The sequence below is a fragment of the Elephas maximus genome, chromosome 12 (assembly GCF_024166365.1).
Source record: "Elephas maximus indicus isolate mEleMax1 chromosome 12, mEleMax1 primary haplotype, whole genome shotgun sequence".
Taxonomy (NCBI): Eukaryota; Metazoa; Chordata; class Mammalia; order Proboscidea; family Elephantidae; genus Elephas; species Elephas maximus.
In genome coordinates, this window is record NC_064830.1 from 61,556,005 (window position 1) to 61,582,044 (window position 26,040).

The 26,040-nt window shown below is 49.1% G+C and overlaps 2 protein-coding genes across 3 annotated transcripts in view; one reads left to right on the forward strand and one right to left on the reverse strand.

Annotated features, from left to right (window-relative positions):
* The first annotated feature begins 13,705 nt into the window (after positions 1-13,705).
* Positions 13,706-18,640, forward strand: DNASE1 (deoxyribonuclease 1). Of its 2 annotated transcripts, none has more exons than XM_049902895.1 (8): positions 13,706-14,051; positions 14,297-14,385; positions 14,500-14,583; positions 14,911-15,063; positions 15,169-15,313; positions 15,390-15,544; positions 17,906-18,002; positions 18,299-18,640. In XM_049902895.1, exons 1-8 carry the CDS (start codon positions 13,872-13,874, stop codon positions 18,344-18,346), a joined length of 951 nt encoding a protein of 316 aa, XP_049758852.1. In that variant the 5' UTR covers positions 13,706-13,871; the 3' UTR covers positions 18,347-18,640. The 2 variants fall into 2 exon arrangements, with proteins under 2 accessions (XP_049758852.1, XP_049758853.1); XM_049902896.1 differs by having other exon boundaries at positions 14,911-15,026; positions 15,201-15,313.
* The window catches only part of TRAP1 (TNF receptor associated protein 1), an 83,170-nt gene continuing 75,684 nt past the window's right edge, over positions 18,555-26,040 (reverse strand). Inside the window, exons 17-18 of the mRNA XM_049902894.1 lie at positions 19,007-19,079; positions 18,555-18,829 (exon numbers count right to left, since the gene is read on the reverse strand). Of these exons, the coding sequence (XP_049758851.1) occupies positions 18,728-18,829; positions 19,007-19,079 (175 nt within the window). The 3' untranslated portion in view covers positions 18,555-18,727. The remainder of the gene's footprint in view (positions 18,830-19,006; positions 19,080-26,040) is intronic.

Consider the following 26,040-nt stretch of genomic DNA (forward strand, 5'->3'; position numbering starts at 1 on the left):
CTATAAGATATTGTAATGATTTATTTTATATCTGCTCACTGAGTCTTATCTTTTTGTTTTGTTTTGTTTCAATATACCCAGATGGGCTACTAGATTGTGCTGTCTTGATTGTTGTAGCCTTTGAATCACTTATGTCCTATTACCAGCTGGTTTGAGCTGTTGCCAGATATATAAGCCTAAGAGTCTCTTCACTATTCTTCAATAGAATCAGCTTAGGTGTCCTGATTTTGGGTCACCAAGTGTGTGGTGTAGGCTGTCACCTGTTAACTTGGAGTAGTGGTGATGGTTGTGTGTACCAGATTCTAGTAGTGGTAGGGGGTCCCACGCCAAGGAGGGCAGGATGCTGACAGCCTTCCCCCACATGCCAGTGAGGTAGGTGTGTCTCTATTCCTAGAGCACTTTGGTGTGATTTTCTTGAGGTTTATTCAGCTTGCATTTTATCAAGCTTCTTGAATCTGTGAATTTATAGTTTTCATCATATTTGGGAAATTTTATTTTTTCAAATATTTCTTTTTTTTTCTGGGACTCCAATGACATGTATGTTAGATTACTGGTAGTTTTTTTTGACAGGGCACTGTTTGTTATTTTTATTCAGTCTTTTTTAATCTCTGTGCTTTATTTGCATAGTTTCTATTGCTGTGTCTTCAAATTGACTGATTTTTCCCCCAATGTCTATCTTATGTTAATCCAATACTGTATATTCTTTTATTTTAGATATTGTATTTACTGTCTGTAGAAGTTCCCATTGTATCTTTTTAAATCTTCCATTTTTCTCCTCAATATGCCCATTTTTTTCTTTCTGTTGTTGTTGCGTGCTGTAAAGTTGATTCCGACTCATAGCAACCCTATAGGACAGGGTAGAACTGCACTAAAGGTTTCTAAGGCTATAATCTTTATGGAAGCAGATGGTCACATGTTTCTTCTGCCAAGCGGTTGGTAGATTTGAACCACTGACCTTTCAGTTAGCAGCTGAATGCTTAACCACTGCACTACCAAGGTTCCTTTGTTTTCCTCTACCTTTTTGAGCATATGAAGCATATTTATACACTCACTCCTCCTTATCAACATGGTTAGTTTCCAAAGGCCAGGTTGTTACGCAAAAGTCAGCATTATGCAAAAATGGAGGATGACCACATCAGATCACAAAATGGAAGATGACTACATCGTTACATAACTGCCAAACCACTGAGAACCATGGCCCAGCCAGGTGAACACATAGCCTTAACCATCAGAGCCAGTATTTCTCTCACCTTGCATTTTGGTGTTCATTACTGCCAGACGTACGTCGTTAATGCTCAAAATAGCTGGATAGTAGATTTTTTACTATAGTTGTAAATGCAAAATGTATAATGAGATAGCCAATAAGTAAGGAGTAGGTGTAATAGCTGTTTTATAGTCTTTGCTATTTCCCTTGCCTCTGTCATTTCTAGGTCAGTTTTTATTGATTTATCTTTCTCATGGTAATAGGCCATATTTTCCTCTTTTTTTGCATGCCTAGTAAACCAGTTATTGATTTATTGCACCTCGACTCCATATCCACTCTTCATTGCCTGCTTGTGATCTTAGAACATTCCTCCCTTGCCAGCTGGTCCAATGTTAGTGTTTGTCAGTAGAGGGTGATGGAGAGACACTGAAGGAGAAGGGAGCTTTGTCTTGGTTCTGCTGTGTTTGGCCACTTTTCTGTTCCTGCTACCTGGCTGGCATGTGGGACATGTAGGGAGCTCACCCTCTGACTTTAAGATGCACCTTCTTAGGTGGCTTTCCAACTGCAGATTCAGCAGCACTCCCATAGGTGCCACAGGTGTGGATCTTGGCACCTCTGCAGGCCATTTTTGGAAAGGTTCTGCAGGTGTCCAAGCCAGCTTCCTGGCAGCTCTCCAGTGACTTCAACCAGCCAGTGCCCCAGCTAACTCCCAGCAAGTACCCATCACTCCACACAGAGCTTCCCACCTAACTTTATTAGCACCCTAGCAACCACACCCTTTCCAATGAGGGCTGGACCCTTCCCTTAAATACTCCCCCTGAGCCCTGGGGTCTTCTTTAGAGCTCTCTCTCTTTTTTTTTTTTTTTCCTTTTAGTTAAGTCCCTGCAAATAGTTTATAATTCTTTACATTAAACCTTCCTTGTTCAAAATACCGTGTGCTTTCTGTCTCCTGACTGGACCTGGACTAATATACCTGGCAGTTTTGTTTTTTTTTTTTTAATTGGACACCAGACATTGTGAATTTTAGGTCAGTTGCTGGATTTGGTTTTATTCCTTTAAATAGTGTTGGAGTTTGGTCTGGCACAGAGTGGAGTTACTTGAAATCAGCTTGGCCCTTTAGGGGCTTACCTCTAAGCTCTGATAGGGTAAGCTCAGAACTGCCTTTAGTTATTACTAAGGGCAGTGCCCTTCTGAGGATTCTATCTTACCCTGTGAATTGGGGAGAGGCCTTTCCACTATGGCTGTAGGAACACAGCATAGTCCAGTCCCTGTGTGAGCCATGGGGGTGCCCTGGAGGACGGTTTCCCGTGTGAACCCTGGGGGAGGGATCCCTGTGTGAGCCCTGGGGAAGGGGTCCCCTTGTGAGCCCTGGGGGTGCCGGTGTGAGCCCTGGGGGAGGGGGTCCCTTGTGAGCCCCGAGGGTGCTTGTGTGAGCCCTGGGGGTCCATGTGTGAGCCCCAGGGATGCCCATATGAGCTCTGGGAGGATGGCCCCCCATGTGAGCCCTGGGGGTGCCCATGTGAGCCCTGGGGTCCCCATGTGAGCCCTGGGGTCCCTGTGAGAGCCCCAGGGAGGTCCCCGTGTGAGCCCTGGGATCCCCATATGAGCCCCGGCTGTCTGTGTTCTGGCTGTTCTTTTTCAGCAGCTCTGTCCCCACCTCCTCAGTGGCTCCAGCTCCACTCATGCATGCACAGACAGTCCTTTGCTGGAGACTTGAGGGCCCTCTGCACTCAGAGCCCCGGCGCTTTGTGCAGCTCCCTCCCATCCTGTGTGCTGCCCTCCAAATTCTAGCCACCTCGGCCTCCCTGCCCCCCTGAGCTCTGAACTCTCCAGGCAGCTGGATTCTGTTACAGTCCCCTCCCACCTGGCCCCCAGCCCATGAGCTGGTGCAGTCCTATGGCTCGCTCTGCACAGGCCCCTCCTCCTGGGTGGCTGTCTGCACTGCCTATTGTCCAGTGACTAAAAACTGGAGTATTGTGTATTTTGTCTAGTTTTCTAGTCGTTCAGGGGCTTCTGTTACTTGATCTTGAATGGGCGCATGAACAAATGAATGAATGAATGATGTTGCATGTCTGGAGCTTGATGAAGTTTTAGGACAGGTGGTGCCACTGCTGAGCAGGCTGAAGTTATCAACTTTCCTTTTCCTCCTCTTTTCTTGACCAGTTGTGGCAAGAATGGGAACAAGGAAGATGGCACAGGCTGTGAGGAGGGTTTGGGGGCAGTCTGGCTTTTTGCCCCCAGCATGCTCCTGGAGTTACTGCTTCGTGAGGCTGTGTCATCGGTGGTCGGCTGAGGCATCTCCAAAAATCGACACACCATGTGTCCACGTGAAGAGGAAGCCCAGGGAGAAAAGCCACAGGTCTCCATGGACTGCCTCGGTGGCCCCACCAGCCCTGCTGGCTCCAGAGTTCAGGCCAACAGGGGACAGGCCTGACAAGGCCACCCATCTCTGGCCACCCTGGCTTTGGGTCACCAGAGGACAAGGAAGGAGAGAGTTGACTGGACTCACTTCCCGGGCCAGGCCGGCTGCTCCTTCCTGCCTTCAGCCCCATCCGTAGCCTCAGTTGCTGGGGTGGCAGGGGGCCGGCAGTGCTGTCCTGCTGCACCCCCGCCCACAGGGAGTGTCCTGAGGACTCCTGATGGCTGTAGCCTACAAGGTGAGTGGCCTGTGCTTCCAGGGCAGGCGTCGGGGTGAGGGGAGGCTGGGTGGGGCCTGGCTCCGGCTGTTGGCCCAGAGCCCTGTGAGTCCGTGGAGGCAATCATTCCTGCAGCTGCCCTTCCTAGTCTCCTCTGGGCAGGAGCCTTGTGTTTCAGGCCTCCTCTCTGGGGTGGTGTCCAGGCCTTAGGCTGGAAAATGGGGGGTAGGGAGGATTCCCTGTCTGCCCACATCTGGGGCCCTGGGCACAGGCAGACCCTCTGGGGATCCCCTCGCAGTGGGTGGGAAGGGGTGGGAGTATGACTCTCTCTGTGAGCAGGACCAAATGCAGTAGACTTCACTCCCCCCAGGCCTAACCAGGCATCTATCCCAGAAGGCCCTTAAGAAGGTGGCCATGGGTGCTGGGGGAGGGTGCACTCAACCATGAGCCTTTCACTGGAAAAGGGCATCCCCCTCCACACCCCTGAGCCCCCTGACATTACTGAAACCCCCCATTGCTGAGCCCTCAACACCACTGAGCCCTCCCACTGCCGAGCCTCTCTCACCACTGAGCCCCCCATCACCAAAACCCCATACAGTGTCTCAGTGGAAGTACAAAGTACAGGCAGTCCCCAAGGTACAAATGAGATCTGTTCTTAACTGTGTCTTTAAGAATTTGTAGGGAAGTTGACGAAACCCTGGTGGCATAGTGGTTAAGTGCTACGGCTGCTTAACCAAAGGGTCAGCAGTTCGAATCCACCAGGCGCTCCTTGGAAACTCTGTGGGGTAGTTCTACTCTGTCCTATAGGGTCGCTATGAGTCAGAATCGACTTGACGGCACTGAGTTTGGTTTTTTGGTTTAGAGAAGTCGAAGTAGTTGCATAATGGCTCTTATTCGCGGTAGTTAAAAGCTCAGCTGCTAACCAAAAGGTCAGCAGTTCGAGTCCACCAGGTGCTCCTTAGAAACCTTAGGGGCAGTTCTACTCTGTCCTATAGGGTCTCTGTGAGTTGGAATCAACTCAACAACAACAGGTTTTGTTCCTTGGTTTTCTAGTGCAAGAACAGGCTTGAAGCCTTTTCAATGTTAAAAGCTGCGTGTGCAAGTGAAGGCGATTGTGATGAAGGATTTGTTGAGAGTAGGAGTATGTTCAGTCATTTCAAAGCAGAGCTTTGAAACTGGTTCTTCCCAATTCAGTCGTGGCCAAGGAAGCTCAAAGATGGCAGCTGACTGCACTGCTTTGTATATGTGTCACTTTCCACAGTCCTGCCAATAATCCAGTCTCCCACATCAGGTTCCTGAACGGGCTTACTACGCCTCTTCTGAGTCTCCCATTCCAGGGCTTTGACCCGTGATTTTTCCCATTCTGGTTACCATGACAATCACCCAAATTGTAAAAATGCGGGTCTGTTCTTGTTTCGCTTTGTCAGGCATGACAGAACTGGTTTGAAGCCCTGTTTCAGTGTGAGAGCAAATTTACATAACATTAAAGGACAAGTACGAGTTGTCCTTTAATGTTATGTTGTCAGGTGTTGGTAACTCGGGGACTGCCGCACACCCCCAACCCCGCCCCCCCCAGCCCCCTGGAAGAGAGTTAAGTTACAGAGAACATTACAGCTCATGGGTTCTTGTGGTGGTGGATAAGTTGGAAAGGACTCAACCATCGTGTTGGACTCAGGCCTGAGAGTTTGCAGTTAGAGCCTCGGTGACTGGTGCATCCTGGAGGCTGACCAGGGCCGCCAATCAGCTAGAGGCTCCTGTGTGGGTTTGGGCAGTAGATGAGGGTGGATATGCCCCCTCTTCTCCACGGAGACACCAGCTGCTCTCTTGGGTCTCTGTCTGATAACTCTTAGCCTTTTTCCTGGGCCCCCCATGGCAAGGCGGTATGGTGTTGAGTTCTCTGCTTTCCTGTGGTGCCTGTACCTGAAAATGCTGCTCTGACAGATGCCTTAGCCCATAGAAGAGCCCCTTGCTATTATGAACCATAACTTTATTACCCTCTATCCTACTGGATTTGGGATCTGGAGGCCACAGAAGCCTGTCCTTCACTCCTTTAGGGAAGCCCAAATCAGGGTCCTCTTGGGGAGATGCTCATGCTTAAACGGAGGACACACACAGCCACTGAAGAGTGGGAGAAGCTGCTGTTCTCTGCAGAATGCCCTCCCACACATGTCCATTCACCCAGCCCTACTGGTGAGCACCTGCTGGGGCCAGGCCTGGTTCTGGGGCTGCTGCTTGAGCCCCAGTTCCCACGGAGCACGTCGAGCATGATGGGACAGATGGGAACAGTGTTTGGTGCTCAGTGGTGTCAAACATAAGCAGATAAAGGAGCTGGAGACTAATGGGGCAGATGTGCTAACTAAATAGGATGTGGTGACAAGGTGAAGTCTGAGCAGAGGCTCCAGTGAAGGGAGGGACAAGTGTGTGGCCACCTGGGGGTAGAGGAATAGTACAAAGGCCCTGAGGCAGGAGCCTGCTTGGAAAACATGGTTGAAACTGTCAATGTGAGAAAAAACTGTAGTGTCTGAAGATGAGCCCGACGGCCAGTCCTGGGCAGTTACACATAGTTCTTGTCAGAGACCAGGACTGCCCACCTGGCCCAGAGGGCAGAGCCCTCAAAAAGAAAACGGCCCTGGAGCTGGCAGGCTGCAGGCTCCCAAACCTCCCTCCAGGAGAAAAGTAACAGGCCTGTGGTGGGGACAGATGCTCTTGCTCTTTGAGGAGCAGCAAAGTGGGTTTCTGAGGGGGAATCGCCATCTCCTGGCGCTGTCCACCTTCACTTTAAGAGCTAGGTGACAAGGACATCGGCTTTTGGTGGGGAACCTTGGAGGGGCACTAGAGGAGGGGGACAAGCCAGAGGTAGGTTGGTCTTTACAAGGACAGCAGACCAGCTTAGCATTAGCTCAGCCCCTGCCCCCCTGCTGCTGCCCAAGAGATAGGATGAAGCTTCTCTGGAGGGAGTTGTCATCCAGACCCTCTGTAGTTTCTTCATATGCAGTGCCTGGCATTCAGTCAAAAATGACGAGGCATACTGAGAAATAGGCCCATGAGGAAAAAGGGTGATAGAGCTGGAGGAAGCTAAGATATTGGAGTTAAAAAGACGTGGATTTTAAAATAGCTGTGATTAGTATATTAAGGAAAATAAATAAGATGGAGAATTTCACAGAGGGCTAGAATTCATAGACAAGAATAAAACGAAAGTTTTAAATCGGAAACATACAATACAGTAGTTTCCTCTTGCTCGCGGTTTCATTTTCTGCAGTTTCAATTACCCACAGTCAACTGCAGTGCCAGACTCAATTGGAGCCATTGCCTCGGCTGCGCACACCAGTCGGGGTGGTGGGCTGTGGGACCTGGCAGGTGCAGGAGGTACAGGCGAGGCAGGGGTCTCAGGGCCTCAGGGCAAGGCCACGGGGCGAGTTCTTGGGAATGATCGGGAGGCACGGGAAGGGTGAGGTAGAGGTGGGACGTGTATATATAGGGTGTGGTATCCACTGGGGGTCTTGGAATGTATCCCCCAGTGGATAAGGGAGTCTACCATAACAGAAATGAAAACTCAGTAAGTGGATTTCACAGCAGATTGGAGGCAGCTGAAGAGAGAATTTGTGAGCTGGAAGATAGGTCAGTGGAAAGTGGCCCTGTGTACACCACCATGATTAGGGCGTGTTGTGCTGTGACAGGTGAGCTGCCTTCTCTGAGACCTTCAGCCTCGCTTGCCCCTCCATGGACCCCAGTTCTTGGGCAGGGCGGGGTGCTGCTGAGAAGGCTCTTTGTGCTTGGAAGAGACCAAGGTGGCTTTGAAATGAAGAATTTGGGGAACACTTTCTATTGCAGCCCTTATTGAAAGCATTACTGGCAGTTGGGAGGCCATTTTCATGCCCCCGTAAGTAGAGTTTTGTGGCCCTGGGTAAGTCTGTAAAGGCCTCCCATTCACCATTATGGAACCTAGGCTCTCATTTGTACTCATAGGCTCAGGCTGAGCATGTTCTAACCTCTCCAGCACGTACCTTCCGAAGTGCCTTTGTACACAAGCTTCTTTTCATTTGCTTCTCTCCTAGAAGCAGAGTGCAGAAGAGTAGACCTGGGGGCAGAGAGCTAGGGGCTGCCCATGATACGCAGAGGGGGTGAGGCCTTGGCTTTGTCCAGCCTCACGTCACGGAGGCTCAGATGCCAACTCTGTCACCTAGTGATGGGAATGCAGGGGCTGAATCCACCGTTAGGAGTGACTGTAGAGCAGTTTCTAATTTTCGTGGTTCAAATGCATGTTATTCTGAGAAATTTTCCATCCTGGTTAATGGCTTCTTTATAATAAACAGAAATAAATTCATGAGGGTGGCGAGTGAGGCCGGGTCACAGGCCAAGGCCAGTGCACTAACCCGAGTGATGACTGCTCACCTGTGCAGGTCACTTGACATGGATTCAAGCAAGGTCACCACAAAGATACAAAGACACTGTCTGGCCCTTTGCCTGGAGGTAAGAAGAAAAGACCCTTTGTCCTCTAAAATGCTCTGTCTGTGGGGGCAGCAAGCCCCTCCCAAGGGCGGAGAAGGAGTCCCCTGTGGGGTCTGGGCTGCCGGGGAGCTCTTGTTCAGCTGAAGCCAAGGTCTGAAGGCCATCTGGGTGCCACCTGTCCTCTGTGCCTCAGGACAGGAGGCATGCAAGCTCCTCTCTGGAGGGCCGGGGGATGAAGGTGCTTCTTCTGGCCAAGTGGAAGTAGCTCGGGGTGGTGGGGAACAGGAAGAGGCTATTGGCTCAGCCTTGTCCACTGTTGTTTTCTGAGTGCCCACCATGCTCCCAGCTGTTTTAGGTGTGGGGGCGTTCTCCTGAACAAGGTAGATGCGGTCTCTCCTCTAACAGCACTCGTGTTGTAGTTGAGAGGCAGGCCACAGACATGGGGATAAGCGCAGAACAGACGAGATGGTGATGGGGGGTCCACGGTGGTGGGGGCGCGTGGGGAGAGGAGACCTCCCTGAAGCCAGTGAGAAGGTCAGCTCCAGGTGGAGCGGGCACCCCACCTGGCCTGCCAGGCTGTGTGAACACTGGGCGGTATGTGAAGGACAATGAGAAACTGATGACAGATTGTGAGCAGGGGACAGCATGATGTGATTTAAAAGATTGTTCTGGGTGCCATGTGGAGACTCAGGTGGTGGAGGAATGGTTTTCTGGAAGCAGGTAGACCACTGGGAGTATCCATGTGGCATGCGGTGGTGACATGGGCCCATGTGGTAGCTGCAGAATGGGGTGGGGCTGAAGGAACACAGGGCCACAGGTGACTGGCATTGATATTTGTCCGAGTGGTGGGAAGTGAGGGGACAGCCAGGATGCAATCTGAAGTCTGACCTGACCATGAGATCCACGTGAAGATGTCTGGGCCAAGTAAGCTCGGCATAGACCAAGGGCCGCTGGCAGTTACCAGCAAGCAGGGATCCCCACACCTGTGAAAGCCGCAGGGCCTTGACCCCAGGGCTTGACGACGACTCTCCCACCGGTCACAAATTGCAGTCCTCCCGCCTCACCCCACACACCCATGTGCCCTGGTCCCTCCTGCCTCACTCCCCACCCACAACCATGTACCCCCGTCCCTCTTGCCTCATGCCTCTACCCTGTGACCCCTCCCTCCTGCCTCACCCTACACCCTGTGCCCCTGTCCCTTCTGCCTCACCCCCCACACCTGTGTGCCCTGGTCCTGTCCATTTTACTTCCCAAGACCTCGGAGCTCACACCTTGCCTGCCCCCCCATCCTGCTGCTGCCAAATCTCTGACCAAGAGGGGCTGGGGGAACAGAGCTGTGGCTCCTAAGCAGTCACTGAGGCGCGCCCATCGTGTTGGCCAGAGGCTCCCCAGCTGCCTCAGTTCACAGCGCCCTTGGTCAAGTTTCGGCAATTGTTTAGGTCACCCCTAGGCCAAACGAAGGAAACCCTGGTGGCGTAGTGGTTAATTGCATAGTAGTCAAGTGCTACAGCTGCTAACCAAAAGGTCAGTAGTTCAAATCCCCTTGGAAACTCTATGGGGCAGTTCTACTCTGTCCTATAGGGTTGCTGTGAGTCGGAATTGACTTGATGGCAATGGGTTTTTTAGGCTAAATGAAATACCTAACAGTTCCATTTATTGAGTAGATCAGTCCAGACAGCTTAATAAGTATTCATGTCCTAGCAACTTAATAGACATTTGAGAAAATAATACACATAAATTGAACAAAAAAATTATTTCATTCTTGAGGAACCACAATTACTAATGGGATGTTGCGCCCGTTGGGCCCTGCATGGTTCTCAGGCTTTGGGGTCAGGTTGCACCCTCTGCCCTCACGGCCTCTTCCACATCAATTTTCACAGTTATAGCTTTCTTTGAGCAACTGGCGAAAACCCAGCTTTGCGAAGATATACGGCGTCATGGGTAGGAGCGTAGCCAGGCAGTGTGGAAACTGAACCACTCGAGCGAGTGGTCTTCGCGGTGTCTGAAGATGCTGAATGTGGCTATTTCCCTTCAAAACCGGCCTGTGGCGCCCCGTGAGTTCACGGTGGTGTCAGGGTGCTGTGGCACAGTTTGGGAACCATAGCTCTGTGCCCCCTCAGCTCTGTGTCCCCTTAGCTCTGTGCCCCTTAGCTCTGTGTCCCCTTAATCTGTGCCCCTTAGCTCTGTGTCCCCTGGGCTGTGCCCTCTTAGCTGTGTTCCCTTAGCTCTGTGTCCCTTAGGTCTGTGCCCCCGAGCCGTGCCCCCTTAGCTCTCTGTCTCCTGAGCTCTGTACCCCCCTTGATCTGTGAGAGTCTGGGGGGCTGTTAGAGCGCCGGCCCTCTCACACCAGCTCTGCAGAGCATCCGTGGCTGCATGAAGCCTGCTTCTGAGGACACCTGGTCCCAGTCATCGGGCTCACAGGACTTTGTCTTTAGCCTTTAACAAAAGTCGGCTGGCAAACCCTCATGGCTGGTTTAAAAATGCCCCCTTCAGTCAGAGAGTGGCCCGGCTTTTCATGTTTTAGCCGATGCCAGACGTGCTGGGCTTCCTTCTCCTCCCTTACATCACTGCCCACCCTCCCTGGCCCTATTTCTGCATCTCCACTGTGGCCCTGGGCTTCCCCCAAACGCCAAGTTTCCTGCCCACTTTGTATCAAGTGTGAACTTTATATGTATGTGTAGAGCCAGATTTTATATGTATGCCCACCACCTGTTTGTCAATTTGTCACACTGTGGTGGCTTGCATGTTGCTCTGAGGCTGGAAACCATGCCACTGGGATTTCAAACACCAGCAGGGCCACCCATGGTAGACCGGTTTCAGACTAGGAAGAAAGGCCTGGTGATCTACTTTTGAAAATTAGCCAATGAAAACGTTATGGACCACAACAGAAAACTGTCTGATATAATGCTGAAAGGTGACCCTATAGGTTGGAAGGCACGCAAAATACACAGTGGCTGCAACCGTGGACTCGTACGTACCAGTGATTGTGAAGATGGTGCAGGACTTGGCAATGTTTCATTCTGTTGTACATGAAGTGGCCATGAGTAAGAGCTGACTCCATGACAGTGTATAAGTATGTGTGCATGTATACATATATTATGGAGAGAGAGAGAGAGAAAGATGCACCATCTTGCCATCTTGAAAGGCAAGAGCTACCTAACTTGAGACACACACAGCCAAGAACATTAATTCCTTCACTGGGACCTTTGCGAGGGAGGGTGGGTGAAGGAGGGCAGGGATGGGCCTGGGAGCCCCAGGAACAGATGGGCAGCCTTTTGTTGGGAGCAGGGAGGGGTGTCATGAGCCATAGGACCCTCGTCCCACCTGGCTGAGGGTTGAGGGGCCATGTGGCGGAGGGTGGCAGCTGCCCTCAGTTTCTCCCACTCAAACTGCTCATGTGAAGGGTCAAGGACAGCAAACCCCTGAGGTTAGAGGCCCAGGCCCTACAGGAGAGTCCTGGTTGTTGTGCTTGTTTGGGGTCTGGATTTTGATGAACTTGGGGCCATCCCAGTCTCAGGAATTGAAAACGAGCAGTATCAGCAGTGGAACCTTTGAGAAGGGCTGTGAAGGGTCTGCTAACAGCTTAAGGAGCAGCCCTGTTACTCCACCATGTGGACACCGATGGGACAATGAGTGGACCACTGTGGAGCTGACAGCAGAGCTGCCTGCGCATCCACAAGTCCTCATCACTCAGAGCCTGGCCTTGGGGCAGTGGTTCCCCCCTTGCTGTTTCCCAGCTAGCTGGCTGAGCCTGCAGCCCTTTGCCAACTGACCTTGGCCTGAGGCCATGCCCATTCCCTTCTCTCCAGCCCCACGGCCCCTCCCACTCTGAGGCCCTCGTACCCAGGCTCTATGGCACCAAGCCTTCCCAGGCAGTGCTGTCCCTCCTGGAGGGCCCCCTTCAGCCCCCAAAGTGGGCTGCGGTCGTGGGCAGAGCCATGGCCCCCAAAAAATTTTCACGTCCTCCCTGGAACCTGGGGATGTGGCCTCTTACATGGCAAGTGTGGTTAAGGACCCTGAGACAGGGAATTGTCATGGATTATCTTTTTTTTTTTAATCTGGGTGGGGCCCAAGTTCAATGGCAAGTGTCCTTAAGAGAGAAGACACAGAGGGAAGGCGGCCACACGATGACGGAGGCAGAGGTTGGAGTGATCCAGCCTCACGCCTAGGAATACCTGGGGCCACCAAAAGCTGGAAGAGACAAGGAAGAACCCTCTCCTAGGGCCTTATGGGGGGGCATGGCCCTGCTGACACATTGCCTTGGGCTTCTGGCCTCCAGAACTGGGAGAGAAGAAATCTGTGGTGTTTTAAGCCACTAGGTTTGTGGCCCTTTGTGAGGGGAGCCTCAGGATGCTGTTACAAATGGGAAGGTCAAGAATTCCAAAGACAAAAAAAAATTCCAAAGACAATGGGTCAAGTCACCTGGGCCTGTCTGCCTCCAGAAGGTTCCCAGGCCTGGCCTACAACTCAGGTGTGCCTCGTTGACCCCACTGTGTTCCCTACCCCCGCCCCCCGCCACGCTGCTTCACACATGCTCCCCATCCAGAGTCCCCCCACTTCTCCAAGTTGTCTGCAGCTCTCACGCTGGCCAACTGCACGGCTGGAGTCTGGGGAGTTGAGGGCTGGTGAGAGCAGGGTCCAAGGCCCAGGGCAGCCTAAACACCGCGGCTGCCATGGGTCTCCATTGGAAACATGCAGACTGGGGTCTCAGTTCCCAGGAACCAGGAGTCCCCCAGGCCAGAGGGAGCAGCTGGCCCCGCCCTCCGATGTGCACCTGTGCACACCTGTGCACCTTCCCTCGGCCTGGAGCCCGGGTGTGGGAGGGACCACACTGTGTGAAGGACATAGAGTTATTACCATCTTCCAGCTGGGGCCGATCTGATTGTCAGGTGCTGTTTACACAGCAGCAAGAAGCTGCTCTATTAAGGGACACCTGCCAATGCCACCTGCGAGTGCCGCCTGCGGGCACCCTGTCATTCTACAGGCCCAAGGAGAGGCCACCGGCTTGCCCCGAGGTCATGGCTCCCAGGCCTTTAAAACTTGGTGGCAGTGGTCCCCGAGGAACACTGGACTGGGCTGCTTCCCAGGTGCCTCCACCTCCTCTTCATAGGCTACCCTGTGAAAGTTGATTTTTCCTTTCTGAAGGCAGCAAAAAGAGAACACCAGTATCAGCACATTAGTTCAACTTGTTGGTTGACTCCGTCGTCTGGGAGCCGTGTCTCAGGTGAGATCTGGTACCTGGGGGCTGTGTGGCCTCACGTGCTCCTGCTGTCAGGCTGTGGGGGCAAGTGCCAGCGGAGGGTCAGTGCCTAGAGGTGGAACAGTGCTGAGAGCTGGGGGCCCCTCAGGCAGGTGTCCTCACAGGGGTGAAAAACCTGGGGTACCCTGGTGCTAGGCATGTAGCTGGCCTCTCTGGATGCCGTGGTGAAGGGCTTGGGGGTCCCTAAGCCTGCATTCCAGCACAGTCCACAGAGACGGAGTTGACTTAACCTTGGGCTCTATCAGCCTCTGCGAGCTGGACGCAGGGTGAAGTGGCAGGGGCAACGTCTCTAGTCCTCCCGTGTTCCTGTTGCCGTGGCACTATGACCCACACGGGACCCCCCACCTCCTGCAGGATGAGGGCCTCAAGGCTGATAGAGACACTACTCGCTGTGGCCAGTGTGCTGCAGGTGGCCCTGTCCCTAAGAATAGCTGCCTTCAACATCCAGACTTTTGGGGAGACCAAGATGTCCAATGCCACCCTCTCCCACTACATTGTGCAGGTGAGCCAGGATGGCCAGCCGCAGGGAGCTAGCAGGGCCCTGGGCTGTCTGGGCTGGTGGTGGGGCTGTGGGCAGGTCACAGGGACTCTGTACGGGGTACCACTGGATATCTGGGCTCAGCCTCCACTGGTGAGTCAGGGCAGAACAGGCCTGTGGCCACCACAGAATCCCTGTCACTTTGCGTGGATCCAGTGGCTGGTGGGCCTCCTGTGCGGTGGAGTACCTCCCTCCCCCCTCTCCCCCAGATCCTGAGCCTCTACGACATTGCCCTGGTGCAGGAGGTCAGGGACAGCCACCTGGTAGCTGTGGGGAAGTTGTTGGACAGCCTCAACCAGTGAGTGACGTGGAGGGTGGGGTACATTTTTGGGTTCAGCTTCTCTTCAGACTGCCCCTGGGATAGTGATGGGCCCCTTGGGTCCCCTGACCAGGATGTGTATCCTGCCTCTAGGCACGCAACAGGCACCTTCCACTTTGTGGTGAGTGAGCCGCTGGGACGCAACAGCTACAAGGAACGCTACCTCTTCCTGTTCAGGTGAGACGAGGATGAGATGAGGGATGACAGACCCATGTCTGCTCCTCTTTGGGGTGCCAGCCCAAAGGCTGGGGGTTGTTTGGAGACCCCTGTGGCATGGAGACTACACTTTGTTCTACAGAGGCAGGAGCCAGAGGCCCAGAACAGACCCCACCCATCCCTGGGGGGGAAGGTGAGGCTGGAAGGTCTAGGAGCCGGGGAGGTTCTGAGAGGGTCTGTGCTGTGACCCATCCCCCAAGAACATGGGGACCAGCCTTCTCCCAAGAAGATGCAGCATCAGGAAGCCACCCAGCCCCAACCTCAGGTTAACCCGTTGCGGCTCTGCAGGCCTGACCAGGTGTCCGTGCTGGACAGCTACTACTATGACGATGGCTGTGAGCCCTGTGGGAACGACACCTTCGCCCGGGAGCCGGCCATTGTCAAATTCTCCTCACCCTTCACGCGTGAGCAACCCCACTCCTCCCCACAAGCCCCTGGTCATACGTAGCCATGACCTGGGAGCATGTCCATGCCCCAGGGCCCGTCCGTCTACCTTTTGGACTGGGCCAGGCTGCTGGCCCTGCTGTGGTGGGGCTCCCTCACCGTGTGCCCTCTTTGTGACTGTGGTTTGCCCTCAGAGGTCAGCGAGTTTGCCATCGTCCCCTTGCACGCAGCCCCGCTGGACGCGGTGGCCGAGATTGATGCTCTCTATGATGTCTACCTGGACGTGCAAAAGAAGTGGGACCTGGAGGTGAACCCTGCCCCAGTGGCCCCCGCTTGTTCCCTGGGCTGACAGGTCCCAGACTGACAGGACGCTGCTTCCACAGGACATCATGCTGATGGGCGACTTCAATGCTGGCTGCAGCTACGTGAGCCTCTCCCACTGGGCGTCCATCCGCCTGCGCATGAGCCCCACCTTCCGCTGGCTGATCCTTGACACTGCTGACACCACCGTGAAGTCTACACACTGCCCCTACGACCGGTGAGCGGTCCCCACAAGCAGCCGGGACTCCCATCTCCAGCCTCCCAAATGCTTCACAAGCTTTTTAAAAAAAATTGTAGTGAAAATATACACAAGATATGGAACAGAACATGTGCTAGCTCAGTAATGTCTACATGTACAGTTCACTGACTCTGATCACATTCTCCAAGCCATGCACCATCTCATCTTTTCCACACTGTTCCACCACGATAAACAAAGACCCAGTGCCTCCTAAGCAAATACACCCCCTTTCCCTCCCATCCCTGGAAATCACTAATAAACTTTGGTTTCTATATATTTGCTTATTTAAGTTAGATTATAATTTTTTCTCTTGTGAATGATTTATTCCACTCAGTCTGATGTTTTCAAGGTTCATCCATGTTGTGGCACGCATCAGGACTTCATTTCTCTTTATGGCTAAGTAGTATTTCCATGGTCTTGATATACCACATTTTGTTTATTCATCTACTGATGGACGTTTCAGTTTTTTCTACCTTTTGGCTATTGTGAAAAGTACTGCACACTTCTGTTTGCATTTCTGCCTTCACCACTTCTGGGTATATACCTAGGATTGTGAGTCATTTGGTAGTTCCATGCTCAACTTTTTGAGTTACCACCAAACTGTTTTCAACAGTGGCTGTACCATTTTACATTCCCACCAGCAATGGGCAAGAGTTCCAGTTTCTTCTCTACAACCTTGTCAATACCTATTGTTTTCTGGTTTTTTTTTTTTGATCATTGTCATACTAATGGGGGTGAGGTAGTATCTCATTGTGGTTTTGATTTGTTGTCTCTAATGGCTAATAATAATATTTTTCATGTGCTTGTTGATCATCTGAATAATGCTCTAGTGAGATGTCTGTTCAGGTTCTTTGCCAATTGTTTTATTGGGTTGTAGAACTTTTTTATATATATATATATATTTTGGGTGTTAGAACCTTATCGGGTATATAGTTCCTGAAAATTTTCTCCCCATCTGTAGGCTGTCTTTTCACTTTTTTGATAAAGTCCTTTGATTAAAAAAAAAAAAAATTTTTTTATGAAGTCCACTTTTCTGTTGTATTATCTGATATTCCAACATTAAAAAACTAATAAGCCCATAGTCCCCATCAGGCATACCTCTATCTAAGAATTTTATGGTTTTTAGTTTTCATATTTAGGTCCTTAATTCCATTGTGAATTGGTTTTTGTGTATGGTGTGAGGCATGGATCCTGTTTCATTCTTCTGCACGCGGAAATCCAATTTTCCCAGCACCATTTATCAAACAGGCTCTTCCTTCTCAACTGAATGGACTTAGCACCCTTGTCAAAAATCAGTTAACCACAGACGTGTGATTTCTGAATTCTCATCTCTGTTCCATTGGTTTATATGTCTGTTATTATACCAGCACCAGGCTGTTTTAATTATTGTGGCTTTACAGTATGTTTTGAAATTAGGAAGTGTGAATCCTCCTATTTGATTCTTCAAGATTACTTTATTTGAGGTCCCTTGCCCTTCCATACAAATTTGAGCATTAGCTTTTCTTTACTTCTGAAAAGAAAGCTGTTTTAATTTTGATGGTGACTGCAATGAATTTATAGATTGCTTTGGGTAGTTCTGACATCTTCATTATATCAAGCTTCCCATCCATGAACACAGAATGTCCTTTCACTCTTTAATTTCTTCTAGTAATGTTTTAGTTTCTTGTGTACAAGTCACCTTCCTGGTAAAATTTACTCCTAGGTACTTTATCATTTACAACAGCACCTAAAAGAATGGTGTTTCTTTCCTTAAATTTCCTTTTCAGTTTCCTCAGTGCTGATAAACCTTGGTGGCATAGTAGTTAAGAGTGGCATAGTGGTTAAGAGCTACAGCTGCTAACCAAAAGCTCGGCAGTTCGAATCCACTAGCCGCCTCTTGGAAACCATAGGGGGCAGTTTCTACTTTGTCCTGTAGGGTCGCTATGAGTCTGGATTGACTCGATGGCAACAGGTTTGGTTTTTGACAAGCTGTAGCAGATCCACTGATGAAATGGCATAAAATCTCTTGATTTTTGGAAAAGCACATTTAAAAAGATGAGGCAGATGCTCATCCTGCTGTTCCAACGAGCACTTGGGTTTTAGGACCCCCAAAGCTGTGGCAGTTTTGCTTCCCCTGTGGGGAGGGGGCCTGAATGGGGGGGTGGGTACTGCCCTCAAGCTCATCTGGCTCAGCTTGCCACAGCTAGGAGAGGTCCAAAGGACCCTCCCTCCCATGAGGGAACAGGACAGGTGCCCACTCATCAGCTGAGATGAGCTCACAGAGGGATGTGCTGGGATTAGCAATTTCAGTCATGGAGCCAAGACTGTAAGGTGACCACTGTCTGTCCTGCCATGTTGCAGGATCGTGGTTGCTGGAACATCCCTCCAAGACGCTGTTGTCCCTAGCTCGGCCATGCCCTTTGACTTCCAGGCTGCATATGGACTGAGTAACCAGATGGTATGTTTTCTGCTTTTCTGTCCTCACACCATGGGGACTTGGTACGTGACACACAGCATGGTGTGACCCCTGGCCATAGCAACTTTTTGGCTAGATGGTTCCTGAAGTCACTGACTGGGGAGAAAAGGCCAGATCTCCTTCCTGGCCCGCTCTGGGGTAGGGAGACCTGCAGAGGTGGTGGCGGTGTCCTCCCCTGCTCCTCTTCCCTAACAGGTGCCCAGAGCACTTTGTGGGTGCTGGGTGACAGCCCACCCCATACGAGCATCATCTCCACAATGACCGCATGTTTCCCCTAGGCTGAAGCCATTAGTGACCACTACCCTGTGGAGGTGGCACTGAAGTGAGCCTGATGCAGTGGCACCCCGGCCAGCAGCTGGGAATCCGGTGACTCATGGGTGGCAGATTCAGCCCCAGGGCCTGTACACTGACCTGACCTGTGTGCCACAGTCAAGTCCTCGGGGGGGCATGTCGACACTGGTACAGAGATGTCACTACCCCACCTGCCTCTCAGAGCCTGGACAAAAACATGACACTTAGATTGAGAAATACCTTTAATTGAGGTAAATAAACTCAAACTCAAGGCGGTGGTCTCAGTATTATGTCCGGGCCTCCTCACATCCTGGTGGCTGTAGGGGCTCCTCCCAGCACTCAGTCTCGTTGTTCCCTCTCCTAGAGAGAGGATGGTCACAGCAGGGTGGTCCTACTGTAGGCAGGGCCCTGGGTGCTCAGTGCTTCTCCAGAACTCTGGTGAGGAGCTCATTCAGGCGGCCCACCATTGATCTGGGGTCGTCAACGAGCCCTGCTGCTATCATGGCGTTCTCGTAGATCTGAAAGGCAGGAGACAACCATGTTAGCAGGAAGGTGGCTTGGTTCTTGTTCCAACTCAGGGGCCCAAAATGCAGGGAAGAAAGAGGAGGGCGTTTCCTTTTTAAACAAAAGGGAAACTCAGCTGTTGTCCCTCCACTCTCAGAGCTCCGCAGGGGTGAGGCCAGCAGCCTTCTTACCTGATCCACGAGCAGCTGGGCCAGGTCAGGATCACTTGCTCTCAGCTGACTGAGCTTCTTGATCAGTGAGTGCCTGCAACACATGGAAAATCACCATTAAGGTGTGCGTTCGGGGCTGGGCCTGCTCAATCAGCACAGAGGGCTCTAGCTCATGTACCAGTCATCCTTCTGAAAGGCTGGGATTATCAGAGCGTTAAAAAATGTACAGGGCTGTCCAGAATAAAAAAACAAGGTGTACACAGACTAGAAAGGAGGTATATATACGTGGTCAGTTACAGACTTGATTGTTACCCAGAAAACCTGGAAAAGTTCCTACATTAGGGGGTGCAGTGAGATGGCCGAGTAAAAAAATGAACATACAGTAAGACACTATAAAACCAAACCCGTTGAGTCTGACTCAGCGACCCTATAGGACAGAGTAGAACTGCTCCCAAAGGGTGTCAAGGAGCAGCTGGTGGATTCAAACTGCCAACCTTTTGGTTAGCAGCTGAGCTCTTAAAGGGACAGAAAAGACCACAGATAAGGGGAAACTTTCCCTACATTCATTAATCCATACATTTGATGATTGCTTTATATTAAAAGACTTCTACACCTAAGCAAGCTAATATAAAAATTCACATAAACACAAAAGAATAGCCAGGAAAAGCTGGGCAGGGAAGGAGGTCCCACATGTTAAAACATTATGATAAAGCTCTAGTAGTTAAGCCAGGGTAGTTCTGGAAAAGGCAAAGAACTCAGTGAGGAAATGTAGGAACAGACCCAAATACTCATGGATTCAGGACAGAGATGGCACTTCGCGTAAGAGTGGAACACAGTGATTACTCAGTTAGCCCTGGTGTCATCCAGGAAGTGGTTAAGCTGGATCCTACTTTACTTCGTAAACCAAATCCCACATGGATCAAAGATCAGTTGTAGAGAATAAAACCACAAAAGCACAACACTAAAAGAAGGCAGACAGAAAATGTTTTATATTCTTGAAAGGTGAAAGCTTCTACAAGCAACATACAAACCCAGAAGCCAAAAAGAAGGGAGGATAAATTTAGGCTATATAAAAATTAAAATTTGTCTGCAAAGGAAAAAATACCACAAACAAAATTGTTTAAGCTTACTCAAGAATCAGACACGGAAGGTGCAGACTCAGCCATCCCGTTTCCTATGCCGTTCACAGCAGTGTTGGCTGAAGACCAGGAGGAGAGTCTTCACGCCCTAATGTCTGCATGCTCCTCTTATGCCATTCAGCAAGGTGCGGCAGGGTGCGCAGCTGGCACCCACCCTCCTGTAACAGAGCCGCGCGTGCATCGTCTCTGGAAAGACGCACAGGGACGCGATGGGCAGGGAACTTTGACTATAAACTCTCCTGAATTCTGATCCAAGTGAATATATTGCAAATTTTAAAAGCAGAGTAAACTTTAAAGTCCCTGGGTAAAGGAAACTTCTGCCCGGCTCTCATAAAGCTGCCTCGTGGTGGAGCACTTGTCACTCGGCACCGGCAGCCACGCACTGAACTGTGCAGTCCTTCTACAAAGAGGAGGACTTCCTAAATTGCTGGCCAGAAACCAATCAGACCTTCCCTGGTAATTCATGCAGCCTCAAGAGAAGGGAAAAGGAATTCCCCAGAGGGAATCAATAACATCCAAAGGGAAAGGATGGTTATAAAACGTGGGAGGATACTTAGGATAAAGAGACAAATGAAACAGTCAGACATGAACTAATTAAAAAAAAAAAAAAAAAAAGGCTGTAAATGGAGAAAAAAGTCCAAAAGAAAATACATAGAGTGGATTGTGGCGGGCGGTAAGGTGATAGGCAGTTTTTCTTTCTGCATTTTCTAAAATTTTTGGTAAAATCGATTTCCAAAAAAGGGAAATCTGGGAACCATGGTTTCAGGAGACATCTAGGTCAATTGGCATAACAAAATGTATTAAGAAAACATTCTGCATCCCACTTTGGTGAGAGGCATCTGAGGTCTTAAATGCTAGCAAACTGCCATCTAAGATGCATCAATTGGTCTCAACCCACCTGGAGCAAAGGAGAATGAAGAACACCAAAGACATAAGGAAAATATGACCCCAAGAGACAGAAAGGGACACACAAACAAGAGACGCCATCACCTAAGACTGGAAGATCTAGATGGTGCCTGGCTACCAACGATCACTGCCCTGACAGGGAACACGAGACAGAATCCCTGATGGAGCAGGAGAACAGGGGGATGCACATCTTAAATTCTTGTAAAAAGACCAGGCTTAATGGTCTAAGACCAGAAGGACCCTGACAGTCATGGTCCCCGGACCCTCTGATAGCCCAAGATTGGAACCATTCCCAGAACCAACTCTACAGACAGGGATTGGCCTGGACTACATGATAGACAGTGATGCTGGTGAGGAGTGAACCTCGTGGCTCAAGGAGACACATGAGACTATGTGGATGACTCATGTCTGGTGGCAGGATGAGAAGGAAGAAGGGGACAGGAGCTGGTTGAATGGACACGGGGAATACAGGGTGAAGAGGAGGAATGTACTATCTCATTAAAGGGAGAGCAGCTGGGAATGCCGGGAGGGATATGTATGGCTTTTTATATGACAGGCTGACTTGATTTGTAAACTTTCACCTAAAAACCACCCACTGCTGTCGAGTTGATTCCGACTCATAGCGACCCTATAGGACAGAGCAGAACCGCCCTGTAGAGTTTCCAAGGAGCGCCTGGAGGATTTGAACTGCCAAGCTCTTGGTTAACAGCCGTAGCACTTAACCACTACGCCACCAGGATTTCCTTTCGCCTAAAGCACAATAAATAAATTAAAAAAAAAAAAAAAAGGGAAATCTGTCTTCATATACAATAGCAATTGTATATGAAGCATATACAAAATGAAAATTTAAATATCCAACTAGTAAGACATGCAAGAATAATGCCAAAGAATGCACAGGTATTCTCCAGAGAGCACCAGTTACCTAAAGATATTAAATAATCTTGGATGGAAATTGGTATCGTAAAGATGCTAATTCTCTCATCAGCACCTGATCTCTAAAATCTACATGATACTACAAAAACTCAACTGCAAAAAGACAAATAACCCAATTAAAAAATTGGCAAAAGATATGAGCAGACACTTTACTAAAGAAGACATTCAGGCGACTAACAGATACATGAGGAAATGCTCACGATCATTAGCCATTAGAGAAATGCAAATCGAAACTACAATGAGATTTCATCTCACTCCAACAAGGCTGGCATTAATCCAAAAAACAAAATAATAAATGTTGGAGAGGCTGTGGAGAGATTGGAACAGTTATACACTGCTGGTGGGAATGTCAAATGGTACGACCACTTTGGAAATTGATCTGACACTTCCTAAGAAAGCTAGAAATAGAACTACCATACGATCCAGCAATCCCACTCCTTGGAATATATCCTAGAGAAATAAGAGCCTTTACATGAACAGATATATGCACACCCATGTTTACTGAAGCACTGTTTACAATAGCAAAAAGATGGAAGCAGGCGAAGCCAAGATGGCAGAATAGACAGATGCTTCAGTCGAGCCCTCTTTACAACAAAGACCTGAAAATATAAGTGAAACAAGTATATTTGTGACAAGCTGGGAGCCCTGAGCATCAAAGGCAAGCTTAGAAAACGAACTGAGGGACGGGGGAGGAAGAGGCCGTTCAGAAGTGGAGAGGAGTTACTGGACCTGAATCACAGGGAGCCCTCAGGCACCATTACCGGAGCGGCAGCGGCAGCGGTGGACTAGTACTAGCGTTCGGCCACAGTTTCCTCAGGGAGAAGCAGCCAGCCACGCAGCCCACTCGCACCTCCGGAACCTGAGGAGAATGGTGTGCTCTCGGCAAAAGCTAAGTACTTGCGTATATTTTACCGCACCCCCCCCCCACCACAATCCCCAAGCCGGCTTCACCGGCTGAATCCCTGGGCCTGAGATAGACCCTGGTGAGCACCTAGAGTCATCCGCCCAGCCTTGGGGAAGGAAAAAATCTGCAACTGCGGGGAAAAGATAATTTGCTAGCTCCATTAACCGGGGGGAGCTCAACACAGAAGCGGCTCCTGTCCAGGCATAAACAATCCGTGGACCCTGAGCACCCTTCCCTTCTCCATGGATCTGTGTGGGCCTATTTCAGGAAAATAGGCCCTTGTTGGCAAACTCCAACTGTATCAGCTGCGCGATGGGGAGGTGGGTGTTTGACATTTGACACTGTTTTGCCTATTAAAAAAGGTCCTCACCTACCCACAACTGGGACCTAAGGACTGGTACCTCCACTCAGGTCACCCAGCCACCCGCAACAAGTGTCCAAAGACAACTGGTACTTCCCAGTCCTTACAACCAAAGACTTTGGGTGCCCATGGTCCCTCTGCAGAACCCACTCACCAGCACGCTCTAGGGAACAGAGATGCGTTTTCCTCAGAGACACATGGGGTCTGTTCTCAGCCCCCTGCCTTGTTCAGAGCATGACCCCCTGCTGCAATCAGATACTGGTATATACACCAATCACCCCTGCCCCTCTAAGACTGTAGGACAGAGCCTGTACCACACACTTGATACCAGCTACCTGGAAACCTGAGCTGAATTCATACAAGAAAACTGAATGGACTCCTAGACTGACATACCTGATAACAGCTCCAGACATCTGGGGACAGGATGTCAGAGCTCCGAAGGTGAAAATAATCAAGCTAGCTCACTCAAGCAACCCATAGGGTATACCAAAACAAAGCAAGCAGCTACGACACAGTAAGCAAGCATAAACTAATACAATAACTTATAGATGCCTCAGAGACAACAGTCAATATCAAGTCACACAAAGAAACAGACCATGATCACCTCAACAGGCTCTCAAAACAAAGAATCCAGGGATCTTCTAGATGAAAGTGCATTCCTGGAATTACCAGATGCAGAATACAAAAGTTTAACATACAGAACCCTTCAAGACATCAGGAAGGAAATGAGGCAATACGCAGAACAAGCCAAGAAACACACAGATAAAGCAACTGAAGAAATTAGAAAGATTATTCAGGAACATAATGAAAAGTTTAATAAGCTGGAAAAATCCATAGACAGACTGCAATCAGAAATTCAGAAGATTAACAATAAAATTACAGAATTAGATAACTCTGTAGAAAGTCAGAGGAGCAGAATTGAGCAAGTAGAAGCTAGAATTTCTGAACTGGAAGATAAATCACTTGGCACTAACATATTTGAAGAAAAATCAGATAAAAGAATTAAAAAAAATGAAGAAACCTTAGGAATCATGTGGGACTCTATCAAGAGAAATAACCTACGAGTGATTGGAGTACCAGAACAGGGAGGGATAACTGAAAATACAGAGAAAATTGCTGAAGATTTGTTGGCAGAAAACTTCCCCGATATTGTGAAAGATGAGAAGATATCTACCCAAGATGCTCACTGAACTCCACATAAGGCAGATCTTAAAAGAAAGACACCAAGACATATTATAATCAAGCTTGCCAAAACCAAGGATAAGAGACAATTATAAGAGCAGCAAGAGATAAAAGAAAAGTCACCTACAAAGGAGAGTCAATAAGAATAAGGTAGGACTACTTTGGCAGAAACCATGCAGGCAAGAAGGCAGTGGGATGACATATTTAAAAAACTGAAGGAAAAAAAATGCCTGCCAGAAATCAAATATCCAGCAAAACTGTCTCTTAAATATGAAGGTGAAATTAAGACATTTCCAGATAAACACAAGTTGAGGGAATTCATAAAAACCAAACCAAAACTACAAGAAATACTAAAGGGAGTTCTTTGGTTAGAAAATCAATAATATCAGGTATCAATCCAAGACTACAACACTGGGCAGCGCAGCCAGAAGTCAACCCAAACAGGGAAATCCAAAAAAACCAAGCAAGATTAAAAAAAAAAAAAAAAAAAAAGCCCAGCACAGGGTAATGGCGATGTTATTGTATAAAAGAAGACAACATTAAAATAATAAAGAGGAACTAAGAAATGTAATCATACACCTTCCATATGGAGAGGAAGATACGGTGATACAAAGAAATAAAAGTTTTAAATTTAGAAAAATAGGGGTGAATAATAAGGTAACCACAAAGGAGACAAACTAGCCTACTCATCAAAATAAAATACAAGGGAAAAATACAGACTCAGCAGAAACAAAATCAACAACAACAAATATGAGGAAAGGACAATATATAAAGAAAATCTACTCAGCACATAAAATCAAGTGGGAAAAAGAAACTGTCAACACACAAAAAAAGACATCAAAATGATAGCACTAAATTCATACCTATCCTTAACTACCCTGAATGTAAATGGACTAAATGCACCAATAAAGAGACAGAGAGTGGCAGAATGGATTAAAAAACAAGATCTGTCTATATGCTGCCTACAAGAGACACACCTTAGACTTAGAGACACAAACAAACTAAAACTCAAAGGATAGAAAAAAATATACCAAGCAAACAACAATCAAAAAAGAGCAGGAGTGGCAATACTAATTTCTAACAAAATAGACTTTAAAGTTAAATCCATCAAAAAGGATAAGGAAGGACACTATATAATGATTAAAGGGACAATATACCAAGAAGATATAACCATATTAAATATTTATGCACCCAATGACAGGGCTGCAAGATACATAAAACAAACTCTATCAGCATTGAAAAGTGAGATAGACAGCTCCACAATTATAGTAGGAGACTTCAACACACCACTTTCGGTGAAGGACAGCATCCAGAAAGAAGCTCAATAAAGACACGGAAGATCTAAATGCCACAATCAACCAACTGGACCTCGGAGACAAATGCAGAACACTCCACCCAACAGCAACCAACTATACTTTCTTTTCTAGTGCATATGGACCATTCTCTAGAATGGACCACATATTAGGTCATAAAGGAAGCCTTAGCAGAATCCAAAACATCGAAATATTACAAAGCATCTTCTCTGACCATAAGGCCATAAAAGTGGAAATCAATAACAGGAAAAGCAGGGAAAAGAAATCAAACACTTGGAAACTGAACAATACCCTGCTCAAAAAAGACTGGATTATGG